General features: G+C 40.1%; 2 protein-coding genes and 1 long non-coding RNA gene across 3 annotated transcripts; all 3 read right to left on the bottom strand.

Moving 5' to 3' along the window:
• Window positions 1–112: 112 nt before the first annotated feature.
• On the bottom strand, window positions 113–11212 carry LOC146328708 (uncharacterized). The gene is made up of 17 exons (XM_084716677.1): window positions 11131–11212; window positions 10737–10807; window positions 9947–10135; window positions 8829–8997; window positions 8191–8283; window positions 7462–7566; window positions 7280–7374; window positions 5843–5993; window positions 4614–4727; window positions 4267–4434; window positions 3551–3640; window positions 3324–3458; window positions 1996–2094; window positions 1593–1682; window positions 1166–1305; window positions 896–1022; window positions 113–358 (listed from the first exon to the last, which is right to left on the bottom strand). The coding sequence occupies exons 1-17, from the start codon at window positions 11210–11212 to the stop codon at window positions 270–272; spliced, it is 2007 nt and encodes a 668-aa protein (XP_084572803.1). The 3' UTR covers window positions 113–269.
• Window positions 11213–17187: 5975 nt separating this feature from the next.
• Window positions 17188–18353, bottom strand: LOC146328707 (uncharacterized). Its single transcript, XR_014769993.1, has 5 exons — window positions 18289–18353; window positions 18171–18206; window positions 17618–17665; window positions 17352–17426; window positions 17188–17233 (listed from the first exon to the last, which is right to left on the bottom strand). It is a non-coding gene; the product is annotated as an uncharacterized LOC146328707 (long non-coding RNA).
• Window positions 18354–18618: 265 nt separating this feature from the next.
• Window positions 18619–23791, bottom strand: LOC146328706 (uncharacterized). The gene is made up of 8 exons (XM_084716676.1): window positions 23771–23791; window positions 22895–22984; window positions 21660–21704; window positions 21488–21532; window positions 21041–21103; window positions 19728–19781; window positions 19595–19621; window positions 18619–18765 (listed from the first exon to the last, which is right to left on the bottom strand). The coding sequence occupies exons 1-8, from the start codon at window positions 23789–23791 to the stop codon at window positions 18619–18621; spliced, it is 492 nt and encodes a 163-aa protein (XP_084572802.1).
• Window positions 23792–26734: the final 2943 nt, after the last annotated feature.

The raw sequence follows: 26734 nt of genomic DNA, 5'->3' as shown, positions 1-26734 counted from the left end.
GAGCGCTTGATGCACGGTGCAGAGACAAGCTGGCAATGACATGAGGGAAACACACACACAAAATACACTACGGAGGGGAGGTTAATGAATAACAAGTAAAACTAAAGAGCAATCACAAAGGCTGGAAACACACAAAGGCAGAAAGTTAAGGCTATAGAAATGAGAGGAGAGGCATGAACTTCAAAATGAAACAGTAAACATGGGTGAGAGGACGGACAGGGAGACACTTTGACACTGCTACCTGACATTAGTAATGCTGTTACACTGGTTTATGAACCTGTGAGGCCGGTAGGTCCTGGAGGTCCATTTTGCCCTGGAGGACCATCACAACCCTTTTCACCAGAAGACCCAGGTTGACCTGAGACAGACAGACAGGTAAGAGAGGCTTTTATTTAGCTTGTGGAGGGTGTGGGAGTCTATGCTGTCCCTCCCCGTTCAACAAACTTCAGGTCCCCTCTTCTTTATGGAGCTTTATAGTGACTTTAGTTTGGTTTTAATATTTACCTATCCGTTTTTACCACCAACATGGACCTGTTCCAGTGCATCTAATTTTCATCATTCAGAGCATTCTGACCAAAAATACATTTCCTTAACCTGAAGTGCAAACCAAAGTGAGCTTGCCATATTCTACAGAATGGTGTACATTCTGAAACATCTACTTCATTGTAATGGTTCCACTCAAAACTGGCTGGTCCACTAAGATAGCAACATGATTACAACAATCTTGAGCAGAACTGGTTCAAGACCCAGAGCTAATTTGATAGAAAAACACTACCTGAGACCAGATGTACAAACTGCAGATAAATTATGTATAAACAATATATTATATTAAGTACAAAATGCATTAAGTTTTAAAACTGCAGATATATGATGTATAAACTGTTAAGAATCAGACCTCTGCATCCTGGGGCTCCAGGATGTCCTTTGGGGCCACAAGGGCCACAAGGTCCTGGAGGACCAAAACCTCCATCATGCCCTGGTTTCCCCTTTTCACCTGGAGGTCCAGCACATCCTGTATTCCCCTGAGAGGAAGACAGAGGAAGACAGGACTCTTTAGTCCAGTGGAAAGGTCTTCAATCTCCATGGAATTGACATGATCTAAGAAATCATGAATAAGATTTGACTGATAGAGAATGGCCTTATTTGTTGATGAGCTGTGTGATACCTTCTCTCCTGGAATTCCTTTGGATCCTGGTCCAGGAGGACTTGGTTCTCCTTTAGGACCTTTAGGTCCCCCTGGTCCTGGCGTTCCATCTGAACCAGATGGTCCACAAGGCCCTGGCAAACCTTTCTCACCTCTACAACCTGGAAGAAAAAAGTAGAAACAGATCACCCCACAGAGTGAAGGTTTATCTTCTTAAACTCCACACACTGGTCTGGAGACAGTCTGTTTAAGACTCAAGTTGTTCTTTTTCCAGCTTTACTGTTACTGTTACTACGTTCAGTCTGCATATTGTTCTAGACATTTAAATTTGTGTTTTAATAATGGTAAATCTATTTAATTAATGGCTTTTGAAATGAAAGACTTGATCAGGTGGATCAGTATTATCTGTTATTTGTGGTGTCACAGTTTTCATTGCAGGGAATGTTACCTGGCCTTCCCATCTCTCCTGGGTCACCGCTGGGTCCACAGGCACCAGGAGGACCTTTCTCTCCATCTCTGCCAGGGTCTCCAGGAAGTCCTGCCAGACACACGCATTCATCAAGATCAAGGTCAAGGTTACTTTATCTGTCTCCCTTGGGAGAAAACTGCCTGCATGCTGCATCAAACCAGACTGTCTACACTATAAAACTGTAATATAACAGTCATGCAAAATTATAAACACATGATGCAAAATAAGAGCTGCTCACTCATGATTTTGACAGACTAAAGGCAGCAACTCATTTCCCGACTTTTAATTGACTGTCATGTAAAGGAAGAGTCGATGCTACAGTGCTGGTAGCTAATCAGGATCCTAATAAGCCGACAAACAGCTTTCAGTTCATTGTGTTCACCTTGTGGCCCAGGATTCCCAAGTCTACCACTGATTCCTTTAGGGCCCTGTGGCCCTGGGGGTCCCCTCTCTCCTTTGGTACCAGTGATACCTGTGGGCCCTGAGGGTGTGACAGGAAACAGACAGACAAGTCACATGCAGGAAGAACAACACACCCAGAGTATATTTATTAGGATGTACCTCTACAATTCAGTCTGATGAGTTCAAGAACCCTTTAATGTTATGATTTGTAACAAAACTGATATTGTTAAAATATTCTCATTTGTCTGATATTTTGGTTTGGTCTCTTTTGGCCCCTCATCATCCTGCTCTTGTGTATGTAGTTTGTGTGTTTCCTTTTCTTAGAGCATAATGTGCAACAAGCATTCTAGCCATTCCTCATGTGTAAAAAGGTAACAGTCAACTTCATTGTCACATATACAGTGATACAGAGTACAATGTACAGTGAGATTCAGTCTTAGCTTTCAAGCCATTTAAAGTAGCAGCAGTGGGAAGCATCCGGGGACCAACTCCTGTTCTAAGCCAGTGTCTTGGTCAGAGGGTCCTGATAGGAAAATGGACCTACAATACATTTTCTGATGCTCATTTTTTTGGACCTTACTTCCCTCCCTGGACTTGCCCAGTTATTGATTCTTGCATCCATTCTGTTGGATTTGTTTGCCTGTTTGGACTGCTTTCTGAGGGTCTGATCCTTGCTTTCCTCATCATCCAGAAAATCTTTTGAATATTGACTTTCGTAATAAATCATTGTACTGCAACAAGCTCTGTCTTTGGTGTCTGCATTTGGATCCAGTCCCCTTTCCCCGTTACCTTGCTTGCACAATAGTGACTTTTTACACTTCAGTTTGTGTACAAATTATACAAATGGGAAATAAAATGCTGCTGCCTTCAAATGGAACTTGTAAACACATGGTCACTGCATGGCTTGTGACTCGTGAACTTGTGTCTTTCAGAAAATTTCCACTTACAAGTTTGAGAATACCACACGAGGTGGCCGTTCATATGGTCTCTTCTTATGAACATGGTAAATACGACTACACCTGAAGGCAGCTTTAATCAGTGAGCTCTCAAGATGCTGGTATTTTCTTACCATTAGACAGTTTTTAGTCTTTATGCGAAGCTAAGCCAACCAACTGCTTGCTTTCGCAGAGCCAAAGTAAATAAGTACAAATTGAAAATAAAATGGGACCCAGAATAAGACCATGAGGAACATCAAGGACAACATCTGCTGAGGACTAAAAGCTCATACTGACTGAGAACTAATCAAGGATACTTGACAGTTTCTCAGGGTGCCACTACATTCAAATAGAACTGAATAAAAATGAGTACCAGGGGCTCCACTGTCTCCAGGATCTCCATACATCTCTACAGCTCTCTGGATTCCTTTTGGCCCAGGTTCTCCTCTGTCTCCCTGTGGCCCCACAGGCCCCTGAGAACCCCTGACCCCGCTTACACCCATGTGACCTGAAAGACAGACAGGTGATAAACAGTTATAGTCAGACAGAGTTGGTTGATTGTTTGACTGATTGAGAGATTGATTCATTGATGGATGAAACCTTTCGGTCCTGGTTGTCCAGTCTCTCCTGGCTTCCCATCATCCCCTGGTATCCCAGGGACTCCTGGAGGACCCTCGTCCCCTCTGATGCCTTAAACACACACATAAATGTAGATGTTACTATACTTGTGGTTGGTTTGATTTTCAACTCTAAAAGGTCCACAACCTTGCCTGAAGTAAACGTTTGACCTGATGATCATGCTTGAAGAAAAGTCAGAGGATCACTGAAATTATCGCACTTCATTCAAAGCTGTGTCTCACTGAATTAGCTCTCATTCTTAAAGAGGTTCCTTTCAAAATTCTTAGAATCTTGGTGCTATCTGTTGGACCAGCCCCTGGTTTCCACCAGTTTTGAGCAGAACCTTGATCCTCCTCAATAAAGGGCATTGCACAATACAAAATGGCTTGTAGAATGGTTTCCTAAAAAAATTGCTATTTTTGGTTTCAGCTGGGAACCAAATTTATGGGTTCCAAACTAATTTATTTTTGGTAAAATTAATGGTCCAAATTAGTTGCCTGAACTGGAAGAGGGCCAGTTCAGTGTCAGTGGGTCGGTCTACCTGAGGGAACCATGAATGTCTGAACCACATTTCATTACAATCAGCCACATAGCTGTTGAGAAATTTCTCTGGACCCAAGAGGCTCAAAGTGTGTATCAGAAAAATAATGTTAGAAATATATAAAGTAGGAGGAGAAGGAGTGACCAAATCTCTTTACCTGGGCTTCCTTGTTCTCCGTCAGCCCCTGTCAGGCCTTTCAGTCCAACTGGCCCTACTAGCCCTGGAGCCCCATCAAACCCTGGGGGCCCGTATGGCCCCTGAGGTCCCAGGGCTCCCAGGCCTGGCAGCCCAGGGTCACCCTGCACACCCTTTGGGCCACGGATCCCTATAAGGCAAGATAACTGTTAGACTGAGAGACAGGTTAGTTTTCCTACAAATTCTCTGTGAAATAACGAGACTGATTCATCAAAAAAAACCCCTCCTTGTTAGCTGTCTGTCCACTGTCAGTTGAGCAGGTGGAGATGAGATTCTGCACAGGGACACAAAGTCTTGCAGAGATGTTACCTGTGAATCCGATGACGCCCATCTGTCCCTGCTCTCCTTCAGATCCAGGAGCTCCAGGTAAACATGGTCCAACAGCACCAACAGGACCAGGTATACCATCCAGACCCCTATGACCTGAGAAACACTTCTGGTCACTTTGGGCATTTTTCTAAAACTGTGCTGTTTAGTCCCCCTTGGTACAAACATACACTGAGACCCTTCAGAGGAAATGGTCTGAATCAGATCACAAACAAAAGCTGGATTGGTTCATTGTTGTGTAAATGTGACCTGACTCAACTTCAAAGCGTACTTTGAAGGTTTGGGCAAAATAGTTTCCTGTGGCCATGTGTGCTTTACAGGCTGAGATGTGGATGAGTTGCCAGCAGCAAGCTGAAAAATTAAAGGTCAGTGGAGGCTAAGACTTCCTCTTTTGTGCAACAATCAGTTTACAGTTCAATTAGCAACTTGAGATGTAATCAGCAGTGAAGGCTAATCTCTATAAACAGATACTGCACCAGGAGGTGGGGAGGTGGGGAATCAAAGCTCCTTCTCAAAAAAGGCCGTCGCACAATACACATCAACCTGTAGAATATGTCACACCAACTTTAGTTTCCATGTCTTGTTTCGGAATCGATCAAATTTTTACTTTGTTTCATGTTGTCTAAGACAAGACAACTCAGGCTTTAATTTTAAGACTTGTCAAGACCACAACTGTGGGGATAACACTAAATTGCCTTTGCATTGTCTGATTTATTTCAGAATATCATTATTGTGAATAGCTTGACTAATTTCTAATTTCTAATTTTTGACTTTCACTGGAAGGAAGCACAGAGAAAGGTAAGCTAAGCTTGCAAAGCTAGCTAACTAAGTTATGTTTTTGATTGTGATAAACCATGAAGAACTAATAGTTACGTAACATCAACCTTAAATCATGTCAACTCCAGCATAAATGCTACAGATGTGACAGCACTTGGTTTTGTCTTGGTCCTGACACTCTGGTCTTGCTCATGATTTAGACTCAGTTTAGATGGTCTTGACTACAACACCAATAACATGGACTGGAGTCATTTGATTGAACATATGAAACCATGACTCAAAACAAGATGTCCCTTTGAAGGAGATGAAGGAGAGTCAGTTATTGGGATGGGAGTCCATCAGAGCCATGGGTGCTGGTGGATTCATTTGTAACCTGTCATATTGTCTGCATCCTGGCTCAACAGTACTGGTTCATCGGATCTTAAATTGACTACCTTTTGGTCCTGGTGGTCCGTCTTGTCCTGGAGATCCTGGAGCCCCATCTGGTCCTTGGGTTCCAGGGTCTCCTTGGGGTCCCACTGAGCCACCTTCTCCCTGGGGGCCTGACTGACCCTGCTGACCTGGGAAACCGATACCCCCGTCCCCCTGTGACCACAGAAACCAACATTAAACCAGTAAACAAGCACAGGATGATGAATGATGAAGAAAAGTGGTTGTTGAATAATTTCCTCTAACTGAATACAGATAAATCCAAAGTCATCATCACAGGACCAGACCTTAAACACAATCAGATCACAACAAGACATGGTTTATTCTTCACCAGTGTCACCCCTCACTGCAGAAATCTTGGCATCATTTTTCGATAGCAATCTTAAATTTCAATGAAAATCATAGAAAATCTTGTTTTATTCAGCTACACAAAATCTCTAAGATTTGGTCCTTTCTGTCCCCCAAAGCCTGAAAACTGTCCTTCATGTTTTCATTCATTGTTTAAGTTCAAGTTTATTGTCACATACATTAAAAGTACGGTACAATCAATGTAATGAAATCCATTATGTCCTGGATCTCTCTCAGACCTTAACACCTATAAATAAGAATAATAAATAAATACATATGCAGCATAATCATCGACATATATCAACAGAATCACATAGATTTAAAAGCTGTTGTTCAATAGTCTGACCACCTGGGGGAAGAAACTGCCTTTGAGGCAGGTGGTCTGAGCTCTGATGCTTGCAGGCCTTTCCCTGAGGGAAGGTTGGAGAACAGACTATGTGTCCTTTATAATGCACAGTGCTTTCCTCCTGCAGCAGGTGTTGTAAATGTCCTGTATCTGCTACTATAATTCTTGAAACTGTTTTTACTGTCCATTCAGATATTTATGGTCCTGTGCTGTTATGTTGCTTATGTTTGCTTATGTTGTTCATGTTTCCTAAGACATTTCAGATCATTCTTGACAACACAACTGATGTTCAGGAGAGAGAGAGAGCCTCGTAGCGTGTCGCCATCAGTCGGCACCATCTTGTTAAGAACACTTAGATTACTGCAAGTCCTTCTGTTCTTGCTTAAGTAAACACAACCTGTCCAGACTTCAGTTCATTTAAAATTCTGTTGTCAGACTCCTCACAGAGTCCCACAAAAGAATGCTCACAACTCCAGTTTTACCTTCATCACACTGGCTGCCTGTGCGCTGTAGAATTGATTTTAAAACTGTGTCGTCTCCTTGATGTTTTATTCTGCTGTTAAAGTGGCAGTTAGTTAGTTAGTTTCATTTTAATAGCCTAATATTGTTAGACCACAACAGTGTCCATTTTTATTTACTGTTACTTAGTTTTGTCTCTTTTCAGGTTACTTGTAGTGAGGCTATACAGAGGAAGGTTGTTGTATATTTATAACTGATAATCAGGTGTAAACACATGAGTCAACATTACCTTAGGGCCCGGCATCCCTGGGGGGCCCGATGGCCCCGCCCGTCCTTTGATACCAAAACTCGGTAAACCTGGAGCTCCTGAAACCCCCTTGTGTCCTGGACCAGACAAAAACAAGGTGTCACTATTACTGACCATCTTCAGCTCACTGAAACCTTCAGCTGACTGTTCGATCCAAACCTGACCTTTGACCCCGGGGAAGCCTGGAGGGCCCTGAACTGAAAATCCTACATCGCCTTTTTCTCCCTTCAGACCAACAGCTCCTGGAGCACCTGGAGGTCCTGTCACACCTGAGATCAGCAGAGACAGCAGGTGAGTCAACAGGCAGACTGAACTGACGGAGCTGAATCAATTTATGTTGGACTGAATGTTTGTTTTGTGTCGTGTGTCAGTAGTTTTAGGACAAAATCAAGATAATTTAAATTGACAGTCAGTCAGTTCAGGATGATTTTCACTGGTTTTGAGCCCATTTAAATCCAAAGTTGATATTTTGTAAAGAGAGAAATCAGTAGAGAAATAGTTTGCACTTTAAATCACAGCCAGATGACCTGCTGCAGAGCTGATATGGGCACAAATGCCCTCCTACCACTCGCTGGCTTTATGGTAATTTCATTACAAATGTTGATTTAGTAATATGCAACATTAAGGTACAACAGGACTTGGCTAAGGTCCTCAGCATGTCAGATGATCTTGTGTTTCAGTTTTAACATTACATTTTTCCAGCCAAACTTTCAAATAAATTAGCACGAAGCAGCTGAAGCACAGAAAAGAAAAGAACTGGAGACAGTTGAGTTTCTCTCAAATCTGTTTCCCTAACTTGATTTTCACAGATTTGGGAGTTTTTATTAGGGTTCAGCTGTTTACTATCAAGGTTCTTTTTAAACAGACAGCTCCAGTAGATGGATCTGTCTCACCTTCAGGTCCAGGGTTTCCAGATAAACCTTTCTCTCCCTTCTGTCCTGGATCTCCTGGAGAGGTTTTGACTTCACCTGGAGAACCTTTTTCCCCTGGATGAATGAACACACACAGACAGACAGATGACATTTTACTGATAAACTTCTCAGATGCTTTCATTTAAATAACTTAATGATCCAGCGAGCCACTGCACTAAACTAGAATATTCCTGATGGAAATGCATGTGACTGCTGCATCTGCTGCTGCTGTGTCTCACCTGTCCACCCTCTGAAAGAGAGCAAGCAAGAACTGTTGGTAATTCCAGTCTGATGATGAGAATCAGAATTGGTGGCAATCGAGTAATCCGTTCAAGAAATATAACTGACCACATGGTGGCACTATTGAACACATTCTTTAATATGTTGAACATTGCAAATTGCATGTAATAGCGCACTTGAGTCGTTATGATTTATATGTGCAATTGGCAGCAATCACACAACTAGAAAACTGTGGGTGAGTTGAGATATGCTTTATTCTGCAGCTAACATTCAGTTAGGGAAACATGTCCTAATAAGTTTTATTTCACTCTTTATGTCGCCAGTCTTTCACAAAACTTCTCCTGCTATGAGACTCTGGGATTTCATTTAGACACTCTCACCTGGTTTTCCAGGATCTCCTCGCTGTCCCACAACTCCTACGTTGCCTTTAGGGCCTGGAGGTCCTGGAGGACCAATTCCAGGAGGCCCTGAAGGTCCCATCTGTCCTAATGGTCCTCTGGAACCAGGTTCCCCGAGTGGACCCCTGTCACCTTTTAGCCCCAGAGGCCCCTGAGAGCAGCATTAGAGACAAACAGCAAATTATTGTCTACATATTGTGTCTGTTATCCAACAACAGACAAAAATATCTCTTTTGGATGATTTGTTGTTATGGAAACAGTTTGTAAAAGATCGTAGAATCTTTTATTTTGGCTCCATCTAGTGGTGAAATTAATATAGACGCTTTTCTCCCAGCAAAGAAATTCAATTCAGTTCCTCATACATCACATGCATCAGACTTTAATGTGTAAGATCTGAGTGTATTGATTCAGACGACGTGCGTTGGAAAAAAAATCAGTGCAGTACTAGTGTATCACCACATCTCATTAGGATGTGCTTATATTTCATTTTTGGCATGAGAATCAAAACGTGCCTGACAGCAGAGAACAGAGACATGAGCCTGACCCACAGAGACGTCATGTCACTGTGAGAGCAGGTAAGACGAAGCATCACTGTTCCTCCACACCCCACTTCCTCTACACGGTCAAATTCAATCAGAACCACAGCGCTCTTCATGTGAAAAAGAGCAGCTATTCATCTTACTGCAAAAATGCATTCTAAACTGTTTAAAAACAGTTTTAAAGTTCGTTCACAGATTCTCATTTAGGCTACAGGATCTCATTTATAGATGTTAACACCACTGTAATGTCTCCTTCTCTCTGTCTCTTGCTCTCTGGATTTAGTAAAACTATCAGGATTTCTTCTTGCAACTAATAGAACACTATAAATAGAACATTAATTGAATCAAATATTCACACATTACATCGTGGCAGGGCTGAATTGGACTGAATTGTTGGCTATTGGCTATAATTTCTAAGATGCACTGAATCATCGAACAGATGCACATCCTTAGAAGATCCTGGTCTCATGTTCCTCCAGTGTGAGTAATGGAGGGCAGAATGAACAGTCCTCTCTCTGTGGACAGATGGTTTCGCTAGACGATGATGTTTCTGATACTCACAGGGTTTCCTTTCTGTCCAGTAACACCTTTCGGTCCTGTAACTCCTCGACGTCCGTCTGTCCCCTCGAAACCTGGCGGTCCAGCCACGCCCAGATCCCCATCTTCACCCTTCTGGCCCACCCTATGCATGATCCCAGGGTCACCAGCAGGTCCTGGGGGCCCTGTGAGGCCAGGGATACCAAATGGTCCCTATAGACAGAACAGCAGACAGACAGAGGGACAGATGGACAGACAGAGACAGTCATGAGGTATCTCAATAATCATACCTAAGGTACAATCTAACCATCCAATCAGAAAGCAAATACAATTCCATAAGCTGGATGGAGTTTTGGGATAATGCTGTCTAATTATGCTCTTTTACAATTAAAACGTGTGCAGCATCATTTAGATTTATGCACTTGGCAGATTGTTTTGTCCAAAGTGACATACAAATTAAGTATAATCAAAGCCAGAGTGGAGCAAGTACAAGCCTTCAATCCACGCTCCACCTGACAGAAGTGGCACAGGTCTGCAGGTGCACGAGGTAACATAAATGCCTCACAAATGACACTTTTCCTACTACATCCTTGTAGAAACCCAGAAGAATGAAAGTGATGACTCCCCTCCATGCTATGCAACCTTAAATGCTTGCTCTGTGAGGCTGGACTACCAGAGATCCTGCATTATGTTCTTTCTGCTCCCCGAAACTCACACTTACATAGAAAATGTGCAGTGAAAACTATAGATGAGTGGAGTATCAGAGGAATCTGTCTGTGATAGGAGGGTTTATGGAGGTGATCAGTGAGCTCACCTGTGGACCAGGTGGTCCCCCAATACCTTTGACTCCTTTGTGACCTTTGGGTCCTGGAAAACCAGCTGATCCTAGAAACAGAATGACATCACAGACCGACAGTGAGGATCAGATCCTGCTATCTGCTGGGCTGGTCACTGTGAACAGTTGTATACCTTTGGGAGTTTTATTATTTTGTAACAACATGAATTAACGTTTACAGCTGAAGATATTGTTAAAATGTTATTTCAACACAATGTAGCCCTGGTTAACTTCATATCTGTCCTCTCTTTGACAAAACTTTTAGAAAAGTAAATAACAACAAAAACTGCAAAAAATAATTACTTTTACTTTTCAGCATTTGTATTACAAAGTAAGACTCACATTTATCTATCAGTCTGTCATCATATCTTACCTGTCAAGCCAGCTTCACCTGGTTCTCCTGGTTTACCTTCAGGTGCGGGAGGGCCAGAAACAACCCGACAGGCCGTGCACATCGCCCCCTTATCACCTGACAGCCGCCGGGAAATCAATTTTGTTAGCTCTTCAAAGAAAGAAAGTCTGATCTGCTCATTTATCAGATATTATCATGTCATGTGACATCATAACTCCTCCCTCCTCTCGCTCACTCACCTGTCTCTCCAGCCTCCCCTCTGGTTCCAGGAAGTCCCATCAGTCCTTTTGGACCTCTATTTCCTGGAACGCCAACATCTCCCTGCAGGAATTCTAGCAGACAGAAGATAAAAAATCTCATCAGACAGACTTGGAGTTATTGGAAGGTGCTTTTTCTTTTCTTTTGATGTAGCTAAGCTAGCAGTTTCCCCCTGCTCCCAGTTTTTGTGCTAAGCTAAATTAACCACATGACAGACAAAACTGACCTCTTCTTATTTTATTCTTCCCTGAAACTTAACATGCAAGAGAGTGACACAACAGAGTTAATTATCTTCTCAAGTATGATTTTATGATAAAAACATTAAATAATACTGTTGTTAGATACTGCTGTCAGATACATTCATTGACATCTCCTAATTATGTTAATAGAAAACATGATAGAGTCAGGATTACATTACTTCAAAACATGATGATGTTTTATTTAAACATAATTCCTGAAAATAAATGTTGCACTACTTATTTTCACATATAAATAAATATATATATATATATATATATATATATATATATATATATATATATATATATATATATATATATATATATATATATAGAAAAGACTAGAGGCTCCAGGATGCTTCTCTGAGGAACTCCACAACAACAACAAGAGGGTTTACTTAAATGTATATTTCTTTTCATTCTTATTATTTTTAAAATTATTATTTCTTAATATACTTTTTACTATTTGTATTTGACCTTATTCTGTATCTTATTTTGACCACTAACTAGTACTGTGAATTCAGTATACTGCTGCAGTAACACTTAAATTTCCCTCAGGATTAATGCGTACCTCGACAGGTAGCTAGCTATAAGAAATGTTTTACAAATTATTGTTTCTGACATGGTGAGGAGCTCTTAATTTTCTACAGCTTCCCAGTCATGTTAAACTCCTTCATTAAACCAAGTGTGAAAAAGTGTTTAAAGTGAATGTACTTCCAGACAGAGTCCTGAGTCCCTTTCCCCCTGAGAAATCAGCAATGAAAATGACTATGCAGCATTTTTAACATCTATATCTGTATTAAATATTATATTATTAAGTTTAATGAGCTGCCTAGATTTTTTTTTATTTTGAAAGCCTACAACACAACTTTTGACCCCTAAATTCACGCCACAACAATGGAACGTCACTGATCTGACGGTGATGTCATTGTCATCTTTCAAAAACATGAAACACGAGAGCACACATGTGGCTAACAGATTAAACTCTGTCTTCATCTGCTCTAACACAAACGTTAGCATGTCTGGTTAGCATGTCTGCAATAACTTAACCTCCAGAGAAACTTGTTGGATCCTACTGCATCTGCATTTGTTCTGTGGGGGTTTGAGGAGGAGGATGTGGGCTGATGAAGAATCAAAGTGGGTCTACAATGATGCATCTCTGGCTCACTGGTGACCCGTCCCTGCACTTCCTTTTCCCACGTTAATGAGTGTATTTCTGTCATCTATCAAGTAGATATACCTGCTGTATTTCACCATCCGACCAATGTTTGCTGAGATGTAAGCTAGCTTTAGCCTCAGTCTGTTAGCATTAATGTTATATCATGTACGCAGCTGTTAGCTAACTTTACATAAACACTTTCACAGGGTTCTTGTTTTAAAACGTGTCAGATGGAAACATTAAAACATCAGCTGACTCAAGTCCAGTTAGCATTAGCATTAGCTTACATCAGTCAGCTACACTCATGAAATCTGCTTGTTAGTCCTTACTTCAGCGACAAAATCCACCGTTGTCAGCTAGAAATGAGAATCTGCTTTTGTTTCTTTCTCTAAGGAATCACAGAGCTCCTGTTTCAACAGTTACTCCCAGTTTGCATGTTAAATCTGCTGCTGTTATCACTGTAAACTGAATAAATGCAGAGCGAGGATGGAAATTTTGGCAGCTGTAGCAACTTAGAGAAGAGCTGATTGTGGAAAATACATTGTTGAAGGTTAAGTTGCCTTGTTTTATTTCCCTGATAATATGATGTGCTGTAGCTTCAGCTTAGACCTTTTTCAGACTGCAGAAGTGTCTAAGTTGTGTTAAAGTACTTTATTGTAATGTTTTACACTGCATTATAGTTTCTGACATTTTCTGTAAGAACCTATGCATTTATCTGTGTGAATTTGTAGATTAATACATGGTATTCTTATTTCTATTTGCAGACCAAAATTCTGAATTCCGAAGGTCGAGTTGGACATTTTGAGGAATTTTCAGTGATCAGAGACTGTGTCGATAACTTTGTCAGTGACTCTGCTGTATTAGCCTCTGATAGCTGCAGGCTAGGCACATCTTTGTGATGGAGCACATCTACAGGTACAGGAGCACAGCTGCTGCACCAGCTGACAGTACTTTGCGGGTTTGGAAAACTGGACTCCTGCAGGACTCTGCTTCCCAGATCTCCAGCAAACCCTCTTCAGTACCACAAAGACCTGAAGAGAGAAAGAGAACATCACCTGGTAGTCCTGGTTCTCCTGGTTCTCCTTCAGCTCCGCGCGCTCCTGGGGTCCCAGTCTGTCCCGGGGGTCCAGTGATCACAGGCCCTGGGTCTCCTGGGTCTCCTTTGGGTCCACTGGAGCCAGGTGGCCCCTGGGGACCCGGTGGACCAGTGGGAGCCACACCTCCAGGGAAGAAGAACAGGTTTTATTTAGAGTCTTATTACAGAGGAACCAAACTACCGTGTTTGAGTTCTCTTATTAGAAGAAATATTTAGGATCTGTAATCAATTTAGTTTTTAACTCTCTAACTTTGTTTTTTTTTATTATTTTACCAAACATGTAATTATTCACAAATTCAATACCATACAGATAACATGGGGCCCCTGAGGTTCTGGAACCCCGGAGCAGGGGCCCACTTTGTCATCCATAATAGTAGTAGTAGTTTATTATCTGACAATAAACACATCCAGCTGGATACATTTGACCAAACACTGTGTGATCTGATTATTCTTATTGATTATTGATTGTTATCTGATCATGATCTAAAGAGAGGGAGCGTGTGTGGAGTGTACCTGGTTCACCCTGCAGTCCAGGAAAACCAATGAGTCCTGAAAGAAGGCAGAGAAGAAGAAAATCACTGTTAGCTTTAATTTATTTTACACAAAAATATGATTCAACTGATGTTTGCATGAAAATGGAAGGAGTGCTTCCAAAAAATGTTTCATTTGTCCTCCGTCCATCAACATATTTTTGTTTTGAAGTATCACTTTAGAAAAGGTTGGCAGAAAATTTAAAAAACTTAAATTTTGGGAGAAGGTTTCCATGCTCGCTTGAAGTCGTCTTTTTGTCTTTTTCTGAAAAGAGTTAATGCACTAAATGAAAGATGACAACACTTTTACAGAATAAGCTCAGATGTAGTGAATATTCAACTCATATGACTGATCATCTATTATTAAGTGTATTAGAAAGGTGAGAGGCTCCAGGATGCTTCCCTGAGTCTGAGCTGAGGTTGCTGGTTATGGATCTTCTAATTTGTTGCTATTTGACTGATCAGTTGTTTCCATACAACAGAGAGAAGAAGAAGAAGAAGAAGAAGAAGAAGAAGAAGAAGAAGAAGAAGAAGAAGAAGAAGAAGAAGAAGAAGATGATGAAGAAGAAGAAGCTGTTTCCACTGTCAGCAGCTTACCCGATTGAAACAAATTCCTGAAGACCTCTCTTCATGTATCTCTCATAGATGGACGAGTCTTTGAGGATTATTGGCATTTGGCAAAACAACTGATTCTGTTTTGGATTTGCAGTCTCCACCTCTTCTACTCTGTTAAAAACGCAGCATATGCCTCCAACTTCTCAACAACACTCCAAATCAGTTGATAGAAACAAGCCTGATTCACATTTTCTATTTTTGTTTTTTTTTGCAGCATTTCAAAAATTCAAAATAAGTGCCTGGTAAAATAATGGTATGAACATAAACAAACTAAGAGCTGCTTTTCTTTTGCAGTGATGTAGTTATTTTGATAGCATTTCACCTCCTGATATGCAAATGTTCCACCAGAACAAGTTCCCCCTCGACACTATTCTACAGCAGCACCTTTGCTGCATCCTGGGCTGAGCTCCGCCCGAGATGTTGGTGATTGGTTTCAAGAAATGTAATCAAGGCAGGGAGTTTTTTTTCCCTCATAGCAGAATGTGTATGTGTGGAGCCAGATCTTTCTCCAGCATTGTGCGCCGTGGAGAGACAATCTGGCTATGTGAGACAACCCAACCACGAATCAGACAAATGTGAACCTTCACAGTGTGTTTAATGCTTCATGTTGTCTCTGTACTACCTTTGTCTCCGGTTACTCCAGGAGTTCCACGTGGCCCGGGGATACCGCGCTGGCCCTTGATGAATTTGTGATTCCAAACCATCTGATAAAAAAACAAACATATATTTAAGATGGAGACTGACAGTCTGCTAGTGACAGTCTAAACAACAACACCATAATCAAGACTTCAGACTCACCTCTCCAGGAGGACCTGGGAAACCTCGATCACCTTTCTCTCCCTGAAAACACACACATCATCAATACTCTGACACAGTACTGACTGTACTACTGCAATAATACTTCTGGTACCTCCTACAGTACTCACCCTGGCTCCTTCAATACCTGGAGGACCAAGGAACCCACGATTCCCGGGGTCTCCCTGCAGACACACAATCCAGAATCAGTAGCATACATACACTACACATCAACTGATGGCTTCATCACCCTGTTGGTCTGATGAACAGAAACTCTCAGGCCACACCTGATCCTAGAGATCTGTTACACAGTGGAGTGTCTGTCTCTAACCTAAGATACAAGTTAGTCGCCAGGCAGGTTTGAAGAGCTTTATTGCTTTGCCTTTCTTATTTTTTGCAGTAACCCTGAGTGGGAACACACTTCAGTGTACTAAAGTTGAAGTCCTCAGACAATCAGTGGTGAGATCTGTGATTGTGTGGTGTTGTGAGACCAGGTCATATCTCAGGCATGAGAACGTCGTCTTTCAGATGGGACAGGAGGTGTGTTTCAGAGTCGGTTCTGGCTTTTTTTTTTTTAAATAGGTGGATGTCATGTGTAGCAACAAAAAGGTTGAGAACCACTGCTCGAGTGCCTGCGCTGCACTGAACACACCAACGTGTTCTGCAGCTTAAGAGGTAAACTAGCCAGCAGACCTGATTTAATTAAAAATGAATATGTCATCATTAATGAATTATTTTGTACACAGGGGGAGGATGTGGGCCAACTTTGTTGGTTCTGGTTCTGGAGTGCCCCTGCTCCACTACACCAGTCCAGTCAGTAACAGATGGAGTCTTCAGGAGGACTTGGACACTAATCTGGCTTTCAGTTGTACTTTTAATGAAGCACTTTGCCTACATTAGCAGTTTGGTTAGCTTCCTTGTTAGCTTTGCGTGTTACCTGTTCTCCCAGTTCTCCAGGGGTTCCATCCTTCCCGGGTTTACCCTGAAACAGAAACACCAAACGTCATGCTAGACCAGGATCACGTTTCTGATGAGGTTCAGGTCAAAGCCACAAGATCAACAGTCAGATACTATAATAACCACTGGATTACAGGTTTCTGTTGACGTCACCAGTTAAAATGAATGAATACTTATAGATTCATGTTGTTTGAAGTGAACACATGGGTCTCTCTTTCTCTTACTAGTGTGCCAGGATCACCTCGGTTGCCCTGCCCGCCTTTAACCCCCAGTTTCCCCGCCACGCCCTGGAGGAGAAAACAAACGCACACAATCACAATCAAGAGACAGTCAAAACAATCATTATCATGGTTTGTTATCGCTGGTGTGGATGAGACAAGTCTGCAGGCAGACAGACAAGTTGTCCGACTTTGAGATGATGTTGACTTACAGGAGGTCCAAGACAACCTTTTGCTCCGATTTCACCTGGTTCTCCCTGAAATACAACAACAGAAAATATCAGTGTAAACAGGCAGAGAAACAGACAGTCACACTGATAGACAGACAGACAGACAGTTGGACAGAATGACAGACAGATAGAAGGACAAACAGACCTTCAGTTCTTTGGGTCCTTCAGCATACAGTTTGATTCCTTTCTGTCCTGGAACACCAGGTGGACCGCGGTCGCCCTGAAAACCAAACATAGCTGATGGTGATGGAGATGATGGTGATGATGGTGATGATGAAGATGGTGCCCAGAGGTTAGAAATGTTTGAATATCTGTCTTATGTCTCAGCTGTCTGCTCACATTACAGTCAGAGTGTGAATTATCAGGTGATGTGACTTTATGAGAATTAGCATTAGCATTAGCATAGCTAACCTTCTGTCCTCGGGGACCTGGGATCACTGGACTGGGACCCTCCTGACCCTGAAACACAAACACAGGATTATCAGGACCAAACAATCAGTCAAATTAAGTTATAAGATTTGAATGAGTTTTAAATTGTGCAAACTGTGGTGTTGTCCCACTCCCAAAACTTTAAAAATTATTAATACTAAATTATTAATACTTCTATTTTTTTGTTGAAATTTTATTCTTTAAGGATTTATATGCAAAAAACATTTGTTTTGGTTTGTTTCAATTCTTTAATTTCTAAACTGTCTCAGAAAACTGTAGAAAACAGTCTTGTCCCACACATGAATTCACAAATTTAAACAATTTAAAAATGTGTTAAAATCTTCAGAATGTCAAACTAACAATATCTACAGATAACAGAGGTATAAAAACATAATATTGTAATCATCTTTGTTTTAAAATATTTCTATAGGCTAGAAATGATTATTTTATGAGTAAAAGTGTGATGATGATTAACATTTAACAGTTTAGTTATTGATCAGCCCTGCTGATCAGTTCAGCCTGTTAACACACTAACCTTCTCTCCTGGTAACCCCGGCAACCCTGGACTTCCCTGAACACACAAAAACAGCTGTTTTTAACACTGATCACACAAAGATTGACAAAATTTTGACAGCTTTAGATCTGAAGCTTACAGGAAGTCCAGCAGGTCCTGGTGCTCCTGGCAGGCCTGGTTCACCTGCATCACCACCGGACCCCTGCAACACAAACAGCCAATCAGAGAAAAAAATCTAAAGTTTCAAATCTTTTTTTTTTTTCAGCTACAAACTCTACTCTCTTTGTGGCACGACAGCAGCCAGCTTTGTTCACTCTCTTGATGGTTTACATTCAAGAAACATGTACAAAGTCTGTAATAATAATGATCTTGTAATAAATTACATCTACTCACATCTCTGACGATATCGTGGCAAATTTTCAAGCAGACATTGTTTTGATAAACTGACCACATATTCCAAATATAAATGTTAAGGGGACAGTTCACTCCCAAAATCAAAAATACACATATCTCCTCTGACAAACGTGTGACAGCGACTGACCTTTTCTCCGTCTGGTCCTTGTGGTCCCACCAACCCTTTAATATCCTGAGTGACGGGAAAGATGAACGATTCTCCCTGAAACCAGAAACAGAGACAGAAACACTCAGAGACAACGAGTAAGAAAAAGTTGTGGAGCTTGATATCATCTTGATCTCTCGATTTGTAAAACACTAAAAACATTATCAACACTTGGACAACACTACAGTGTGAAAGTGTGTGCTCTGTTTGCCACGACTTATTTATAAAAGTCACTATTGTTGTCAAGCTGGATGTTGTCTAGTACTGTCTAGTACTCTCTAGTACTGTCAGGTGTTTTCTCGTACTGTCTGGTTATCTAGTACTGGTCAGTGATGTCTAGTACTGTCTCGTGTTGTCTAGAGGAGTCTAGTCAAATCCAGCACACACTGTAAAACTGAAGTTCATCTGAGTTTTTAACAGGATGTATTAAACTAGAGTCTGTCTCCTGTAAATGTTCCTATACTGTGGTTCTACTTACACCACTGTTTGCTGGACTCGTTGAAGGAAAGCACAGGGAAAGGAAAAATACCTTTCTGTTCTATTATCAATGTGATCTGTAAAAATGAGCTCATCCTTTTTTTGTTGTTCAGAGGCAGTCAGGGAATAAATACCCGCAAAATAATTTGACTGCATCCAGCCCCATCATTTTTTGATCTGGCTCTCACATATAAATATGTAAATATCTCAATCATAAATATACCGAAACTCTTAAAGTCTCGAGCTGCACAGTATCAGCTTTTAGCTCTCTGCTTGTTATTAACTCCATGTGTGGTAAGTGAGGTTTTGTTATTGTTAATTTACAACAGCAACTGAACTTGTGTGAATAATTGGAGATACAGGGTTTCCTCATGACTGTGTGTGAATGTGTTCAGGTGTGTCGTCTCACCTTTTCACCTCGCCGTCCTTGTTCGCCCTGAAACACATGAACACAGTTAGCTTTAGCTTCTTTGAGCTAATTTGGCCCAGATTAGGTGAGCGGGAATTCTTCACAGCATCTACGGGAAGTAGGCGGGACTTACTGGAACGCCGACAGGTCCTAAACGCCCAGGGAATCCTGGGTAACCAACGTCTCCCTGGAAGACACCATTCACTTCATCAGTCAGTGTTTAATGTCAGGTTATTATTCACTCGCTGGATTACAGCTTCTGGATCAGCTGTAACGTTGTGATGAAGCTGCGTCAAAGGAACAGCCTTGACAATTCAGGAAATGTTTGAATTCATGTTGCCTGTAAGTCCTGCTGTTGTATTTCAACCTCTAATGTCTTCAACCACCTCAATAAACAGATCCTGTTGTTTTATTTCATCATCTGTAAATCTTGGTCGTAGAGAGTGATACTAACAGGTTAATATGAAATAAAAATAGTATAAAGGTAAAATGCAGTTATTGTAAAGTGACATAATAATGAGCTCCTATTTCAGTCTCCATTTAGATTCTAATTCTAATAAGTCTCATCATCAGAGGACATAACATGTCTTTGCAGATGATACACAGGTGTACCTTCCTGTCCACTTTTATGATAGTAATGATCTGAATGAGCAGATTAATGGGATCCTGGGAAACAGAGTCAGTGGGTCACTATTAGCTCCTGTTTTCTCACTGTGTAATCTGAACAGATTTGATTATTTGATGAAACACATTGATGCAGGAAGATGCAACACTGATGCACAAAGGTGAAATAATGAAGGTTCTAGGACCCTGTAGTTTGGTAATAAAGTAGAACTCTCTTTCTCTGTTGTTCTTGGTCACAGTAGACCACAAATATTCTATTAAATTAAATGCAAACCAGTTACAGCGCCCCGTCCCACCCAGAGAACGCAGACTGACACCGTGGCATCTCCAGAAAGTCTGCAAGTAATTTCTGGTAGGCAGGGGTGGAAATTTAGTTTCAACCAACTGTTTGATGAGCATTGTTTTCTTTTGTTCAAGCCTATTTTTTATTTTTTACATGGTTAAATGGTTAAATAAAAGTATTTTTCATGATGGAGTGTGGAGGATAAATTTAGGACCCTGAGGACAGATGTACAGTGGAGGTACAATTAACTTTTGACTACATTAAGAACAAAGTACAGAAGCTTTTGTTTTGTGTTGTGCTTTGATTAAAAGGACTACTTAACTTTAAAATTTAAATTTTAGACACAGCAATAAGAAATTGTGAGATACTGTAATGTAATTAATGTAATTAAAGTAGATATGAGAATATGTCTGTGCGTGCATGAACATGTTGCATGTCACCCCTGCATTAGTCAGTGCCACCCCTGTCAGTAAAGTCAGGAAAGGCCAAACTGCCTTCAGTAAAATATGATAAGTCTGTGTGGAGGTATTTATCTCTACCTTTGTCCCGTTGCATCCTGGGACTCCTGGTCGGCCGATGGGTCCTTCGTGTCCGGGGAGTCCCTGAGAAAACACACACAAAAACAACAGTGGTTCCAGAAAATGAGAAAAGTTCAACAAATCTCACTGAAAAGAAAGAAAGAAAGAAAGAAAGAAAGAAAGAAAGAAAGAAAATTCTGTAACTGATCCTGCTGCCGTTCAGTTGCATAAACGTCTGTGTTCAAGTTTTCCAATAAAGTTTAAATACTCAGTGTAAAGCCTTTAAATTGTCTCAGTGTCTGAATTGTGGTGTGAATAAAGTTTTGATTTTGAAACTTGAAAAACATGGCGGCTGTCCTGGAAACTAAACTAAACTAAATTATTGAAATGCTGTGAATTCTCTCTGTTCTCTGTTTACATTCTTTATGTTCTCTGAACGTACTCTGAATGTTGTAGAGTGGTTCTTACCGGCAGTCCTGGAGGTCCTGGGAAACCTGGTTTTCCTGGAAGACCCTGGAGGATAAACAGAGACAGACTGATGTTTGTAGATCCGTCACTCATTTTATCTGATTCAGTCCAGATTTGATACCAAATCTGTCAGGACAAATGTTGTGTCTATACTGATCATCATCTGTCCTACCCGAGAACCTTTCAGTCCTGGAACTCCTGCTGCTCCCTGGTCACCCTGAGGATCAAGAGAAAAATGAATCATGAAGAATTCTGCAGAAATCTCTGACATGAATAAAAACAACACCAAGCTGAAAACATCAGGATAGAAGAGAGGCTGAAAGCAGCTGATACAGCGCCCTCTTCAGTCTGACAGCAGGAGAACAGAGTTATAAAAACTCATAAGATGAGACAATGATATCAATGTTGTGCAAGTCACAAGTCAGCCTCAAGTCCTGACTATCAAGTTACCGATGTATCTGTTGTCAGAAAAAAAGAGTTATTTACATATGTAACCTGCTCTCATTATAAGTACTTAGATGTTGCAAACACTTATGAGCAAATGAGTACATGGTAATAATTATCTTTTTAATTAATTTACACTAAAACAATTCTTTGGCTATTTTATGTATTATATAGTTAACTAATTTAGTTTACATTTTACATTTCAGTTTACAAACGTCATACAATCACTCACCATGCATTATTTACAAATGTGACAAATTTTCCAAAAGCGGTGAACACTACTTGTTTCTAAAATTCTAATTATTTCCATCATTGAATTTTCATATGATTAATGATAATATGATACAAAATATAATTTGTGTCAATTTTGTCAAAAGATCCAATAAACACTTTAAAATGAGATTTTTCTGGCACTTATTTCATGCATCAGACTTTATTACGATGATTATCATCATCAGTCATCATTATTATAAAAACATCTCTGTCCAGTTTAACTTTGTTGTCAAATCATTTTTGTCATAGTTTTTGTCAACAACATTTTTTCACTGACATCACCTGCTGCCAGTCTCAAAAACTGAGCAGAAATATTTGGGTGAAAGAAAGATGTGACGTGGATAAATTTCACATCTGAGGTCAAGACAAACAGGAGCCGTTGTAAACTGGTGGGAACAAACTTTTAGTTTTTCAAGCTAACATCATTTATCAGCTAACTCAGGCTGGTGTGTTTCCGCTAAACTAAAAACATAAAAGGAACCAGTGCTGATAAGAGAAATGGATGAGACAGAGCTGCTGGTAAATCAGCAAAAAGAAATTCAAAGATAATAAGATAATAATAATAATAATTAGTGTAAATTTCAGTGTCCTCAAATTTAAACAAACATGTAAACAAAAGAAATAAACTAAACTTAGTGTCAGACGTATGAATTATACTTTAACTGTTAAAGTTTGGGTTGAGGTTGTTACCTTTTGTCCAGGTAAGCCCGGGTTTCCTTCGTTGCCAGGGAAACCGATCACTCCAGGCAGTCCGTCGTATCCAAGGTAACCAGACTCACCCTGTGGAGGACGTAAACACAGGCAGAGCAGGTTCTGGTCAGTTCACTGTACGCTCAGGTAACGTCAGGTGTTACACAGATCCTGGCTGTGGTCCAGGTGCATTCAGGTTCCAGAGGGAACAGACGGACGTTTCATGTGCAGCGGAGAGGAACGAGCTTTTATTCTGCCGCTGATCACACCTGAGATCACAGTTTCCACCTGGGTGGTCTGAGCTGCCTCAGACACAAAAGACACAAAAAGACTTCAGAGTCGACTGCAGCTCAACTAAAATATCTTCCTTTTTTAATCTTTGTTATGTATAGATTTTTTTTTTTATTATTCTTGGTTTTATTGATTTTATTTTAAAGGGACAGTTCACCCAAAAATCCTTATCTGTAGTGCTGTTTATCCATCTAGATAGTTTGGGTGGGAGAGATGTCTGACTGCAGTTTCATGCAGGAACTACTTTCTTTCAATTAGAAACAAAACTCTGCAACTCACACCAAAACTATCGAGATGGATAAAGAATACAACAGGATAGAGGAAAATATGTATTTTTTGATTCTCTGTCCCTTTAAAGGTTTAATTATTTTACTTTTTTTTAAAGTTTACTTATTGTTTATGATCAAAGATTGTTTTGTTTGTGACACATGTTTGGCTGCATCTTTGTAAATAAACAAAACAAATAAAAACATTATTATTATTATTATTATTTATTCATTTATTTTTTAGTTTTAGTAGTAGTAGTAGTAGTAGTAGTAGTAGTAGTAGTAGTATGAGGACAATGCAGTGATATAAAAAACAAACTGGCTCCACATATCCACACATCCTCATAATGAACTCCATTATTATTATTTACTATATAAATCTATTTATATATCATTGTAAGAGCAGAATACAACTCAAAACAACTCAAAATATAAATACTGATTAAAAATAAAAATTACAAAAGCACAGTTTGAGTCAATTAGAGCCACATTTGATTGAGTGTAGACACGTTACAGCTCTCTAAAGACTTGAATTCATTCATTCCCTTTTAGGCATGAAATAAAAAGATATTTTTTCAAAACTGTATTTTTTCCCCCAGTTTTAGAATAGAAAAGAATAGAATAGAATAGAATTCATTGTCTGTTGGGTGAAGAAATTTGTGTGTTTATATGTGTAGAAACATTAAACATAATTAACAAAAAATAATCCAAACAAAACACATTAAAAACACACTGACATACAGTAGAGATACAATGGAAGCTGCTTTAAAAAGATCAGCAGGTTCTCGATGGCAACGAACGAGTCGGGATTTGGAGAAACAATAAATCGATGTAAAGTGCTGATGTGTGACGACTGTCTGTCCTCACTGACTAAGATATTTTATGGCAGCAAGAATAACTGATTTTCTGTAGATGTTTTCCAGTTTTCACTCGGGTGAACAGTGAGTGTTTGAGTTTTCAACTGAAGAAATATGTATTCAACAAATCCAATTGATAAACTATGTGAAAAGTATAAAATAATATAAGTTTTAATGATGTTAAACTAATGTGTTTACATATTTTAACATGTTCCTATGTTGTTCACTTCAATGCAAAAACACTGAGCTCCTCAGCCCCTCCCTCCTGAACTCTGCCCTACTGATTTTTTTAAATGAACATTTTCTACAGAACTAACAGAAACATATTTCAGATGTAACTCAGCAGTGCAGTCTCGTCAGTAGAGTCTCTGACTGACAAAGAAACTAAATGTTACTGACAGAATGGAACTAATCTGCAGAAAAGTTTCATTCTAAAAACACAAATCAGTTCATTTACAGCCAGATAAAATGTTTTCAAGAATGAATTCGAGTTGAAAAATAAAGCTAATAAAGCAGATTTCATGAGCAGACTCACATGAGTCTCACTAGAGCCACAGAAACCTCGAATAGATCCACATTAGAGTCCCACTGCCTGTCAGTAGACCCCTGCTGTTTCTCTCTGCAGTGACAGCAGCTCACCACTGGAGGGCAGCAGACTGTCAACACAACCTGATCCAGGATCAGTGATGATGTCAGAAGGATTCCCCAAACAACGCTGTCTCAACTCAACTTGGTCACTTTTAGTTTTCACCCTGAACTCACAGACTCCAGCACTTTGGTGATCTTGTTTGCCCTGAGTTTGGTCTCTCAGGCTTCAGGTATCCTGCAGTCACTCTGAAAACTCTGTGGTTTATAAAGGTGCTTTATAAAGACTTTGATCAATGAATTTATTTCCCTTTAGGCATTAAAAAAAAACTTGCATTTTCCCCTAGATTCCCAGTATTACACTTGGGTGAACAGGATGTGTTATTATTATTATTATACAGCTCATTGTGCAACACTCTGATTGGTTGCAGCCTCCTTTATCTCTGTTTAAAAAGACATTTTTGAAGGAAAGAAAAGAATCATCATTGGAACAAGTCATTTCAAACAGTTGGAATCTTCTCACCTTTTGACCTTTGACCCCGTCACAGTGACAGAGAGACTTCCCGCTGCAGTGACACACCTGCAGACAGACAAGAAAATATGAGTTTAATATTTCTCTTCCATTAATCTGATAAACTGGATTCTTCATGGATCCACCAGAGTCAGTCCAGGTCCAGATCTTCAGTCTGATCAGGTCAACATTTATTCTGTTTTTAGTCTAGAGCTCAGTTTACAGACAAGTAAAAACTCTTCATCGTCTGTCCCTAATCAGACAGCCAGCATTAAAACGATCTAAATAAACTCCATCTGCTTTGGGAAATAGATGTAAACAGATGAAAATGTTCACTGGAACTCTCTGAACTCCTGAGATCATTATCAGGAAACACGTCAGGGTCAGGCTCATTTTCCTCACTGCTGTCTGAGATCAGGTCGACAAGATGTCACAATCTGAAGTTTAGACTTGTTGTGTTGTCAGTGAACGTCCTAATCTGAAACTTCCAGATGATTTCTATCAGTCAGACAGATTATTTAAACAATATATGGGTTACTGCAAAAACATTCCAGTGTTCCTACTGCAGACACTTAATACTATTAACAACATTTCATAGATGATAAATAACAACAACATAAGGCGACTGTTTCAAACTCAAAGAACAGACCGAATCAGATTTTTAAATAAGATAAAAAATAAAGTAAATAAACAAACAACCAAAAAAAAAAAAATCAGCAGTGAAAGGCAGGCAACATTTCTCTGCTTCTCTATTCACACCTTCAGGACATCACATGATAAAACCATTAAAGCTGAACATTTGTTAAACACTGTTTAACAAACTACAAAGAAGTAAAGACACTTTTACATCCTTGGATCAGACATCAACATCATCATATCATCACTAATGCAAGAAGTTCTTGAACCAAATTTGTTTTTACAAACACAAATGATGAGAATAAACACATACATGTTCTGTTGTTATATATTTCAGGAGCACTAATGTGCAGAAAATAAAACAGAACTTAAAAGTGGACGATGTCGTAGAGCTTCAACTAATGTCTCAAAATTTTAAGGGGAGCTCATTTACTTTTCTGAAGTTATTTCCAATCAGTTTGTAACATGGATGATAGTCAGTTATCAACAGAGGTTAAAACTTATAAATCCATCCATCCATCCATCCTGAGGTGTTCTCAGATCAGATGAAATATTTAATCCCTCCTGCAGGTTCTCAAGCTGAGCCCTGAGCCCTGCACCGATCCACCTGTCCATCTCAAGCCTTGTTTAGTCCGGCTGAACTGAACTCTGGAGCGTTCACCTCCATCATGTGGTTCGTTTGGGAGTCGAACTC

The sequence above is a fragment of the Lutjanus erythropterus genome, chromosome 4 (assembly GCF_056507025.1).
Source record: "Lutjanus erythropterus isolate fLutEry1 chromosome 4, fLutEry1.hap2, whole genome shotgun sequence".
Lineage (NCBI taxonomy): Eukaryota > Metazoa > Chordata > Actinopteri > Lutjaniformes > Lutjanidae > Lutjanus > Lutjanus erythropterus.
The sequence above is the reverse complement of the archived record's forward strand: the minus strand, read 5'-3'. Positions and strand labels throughout refer to the sequence as shown.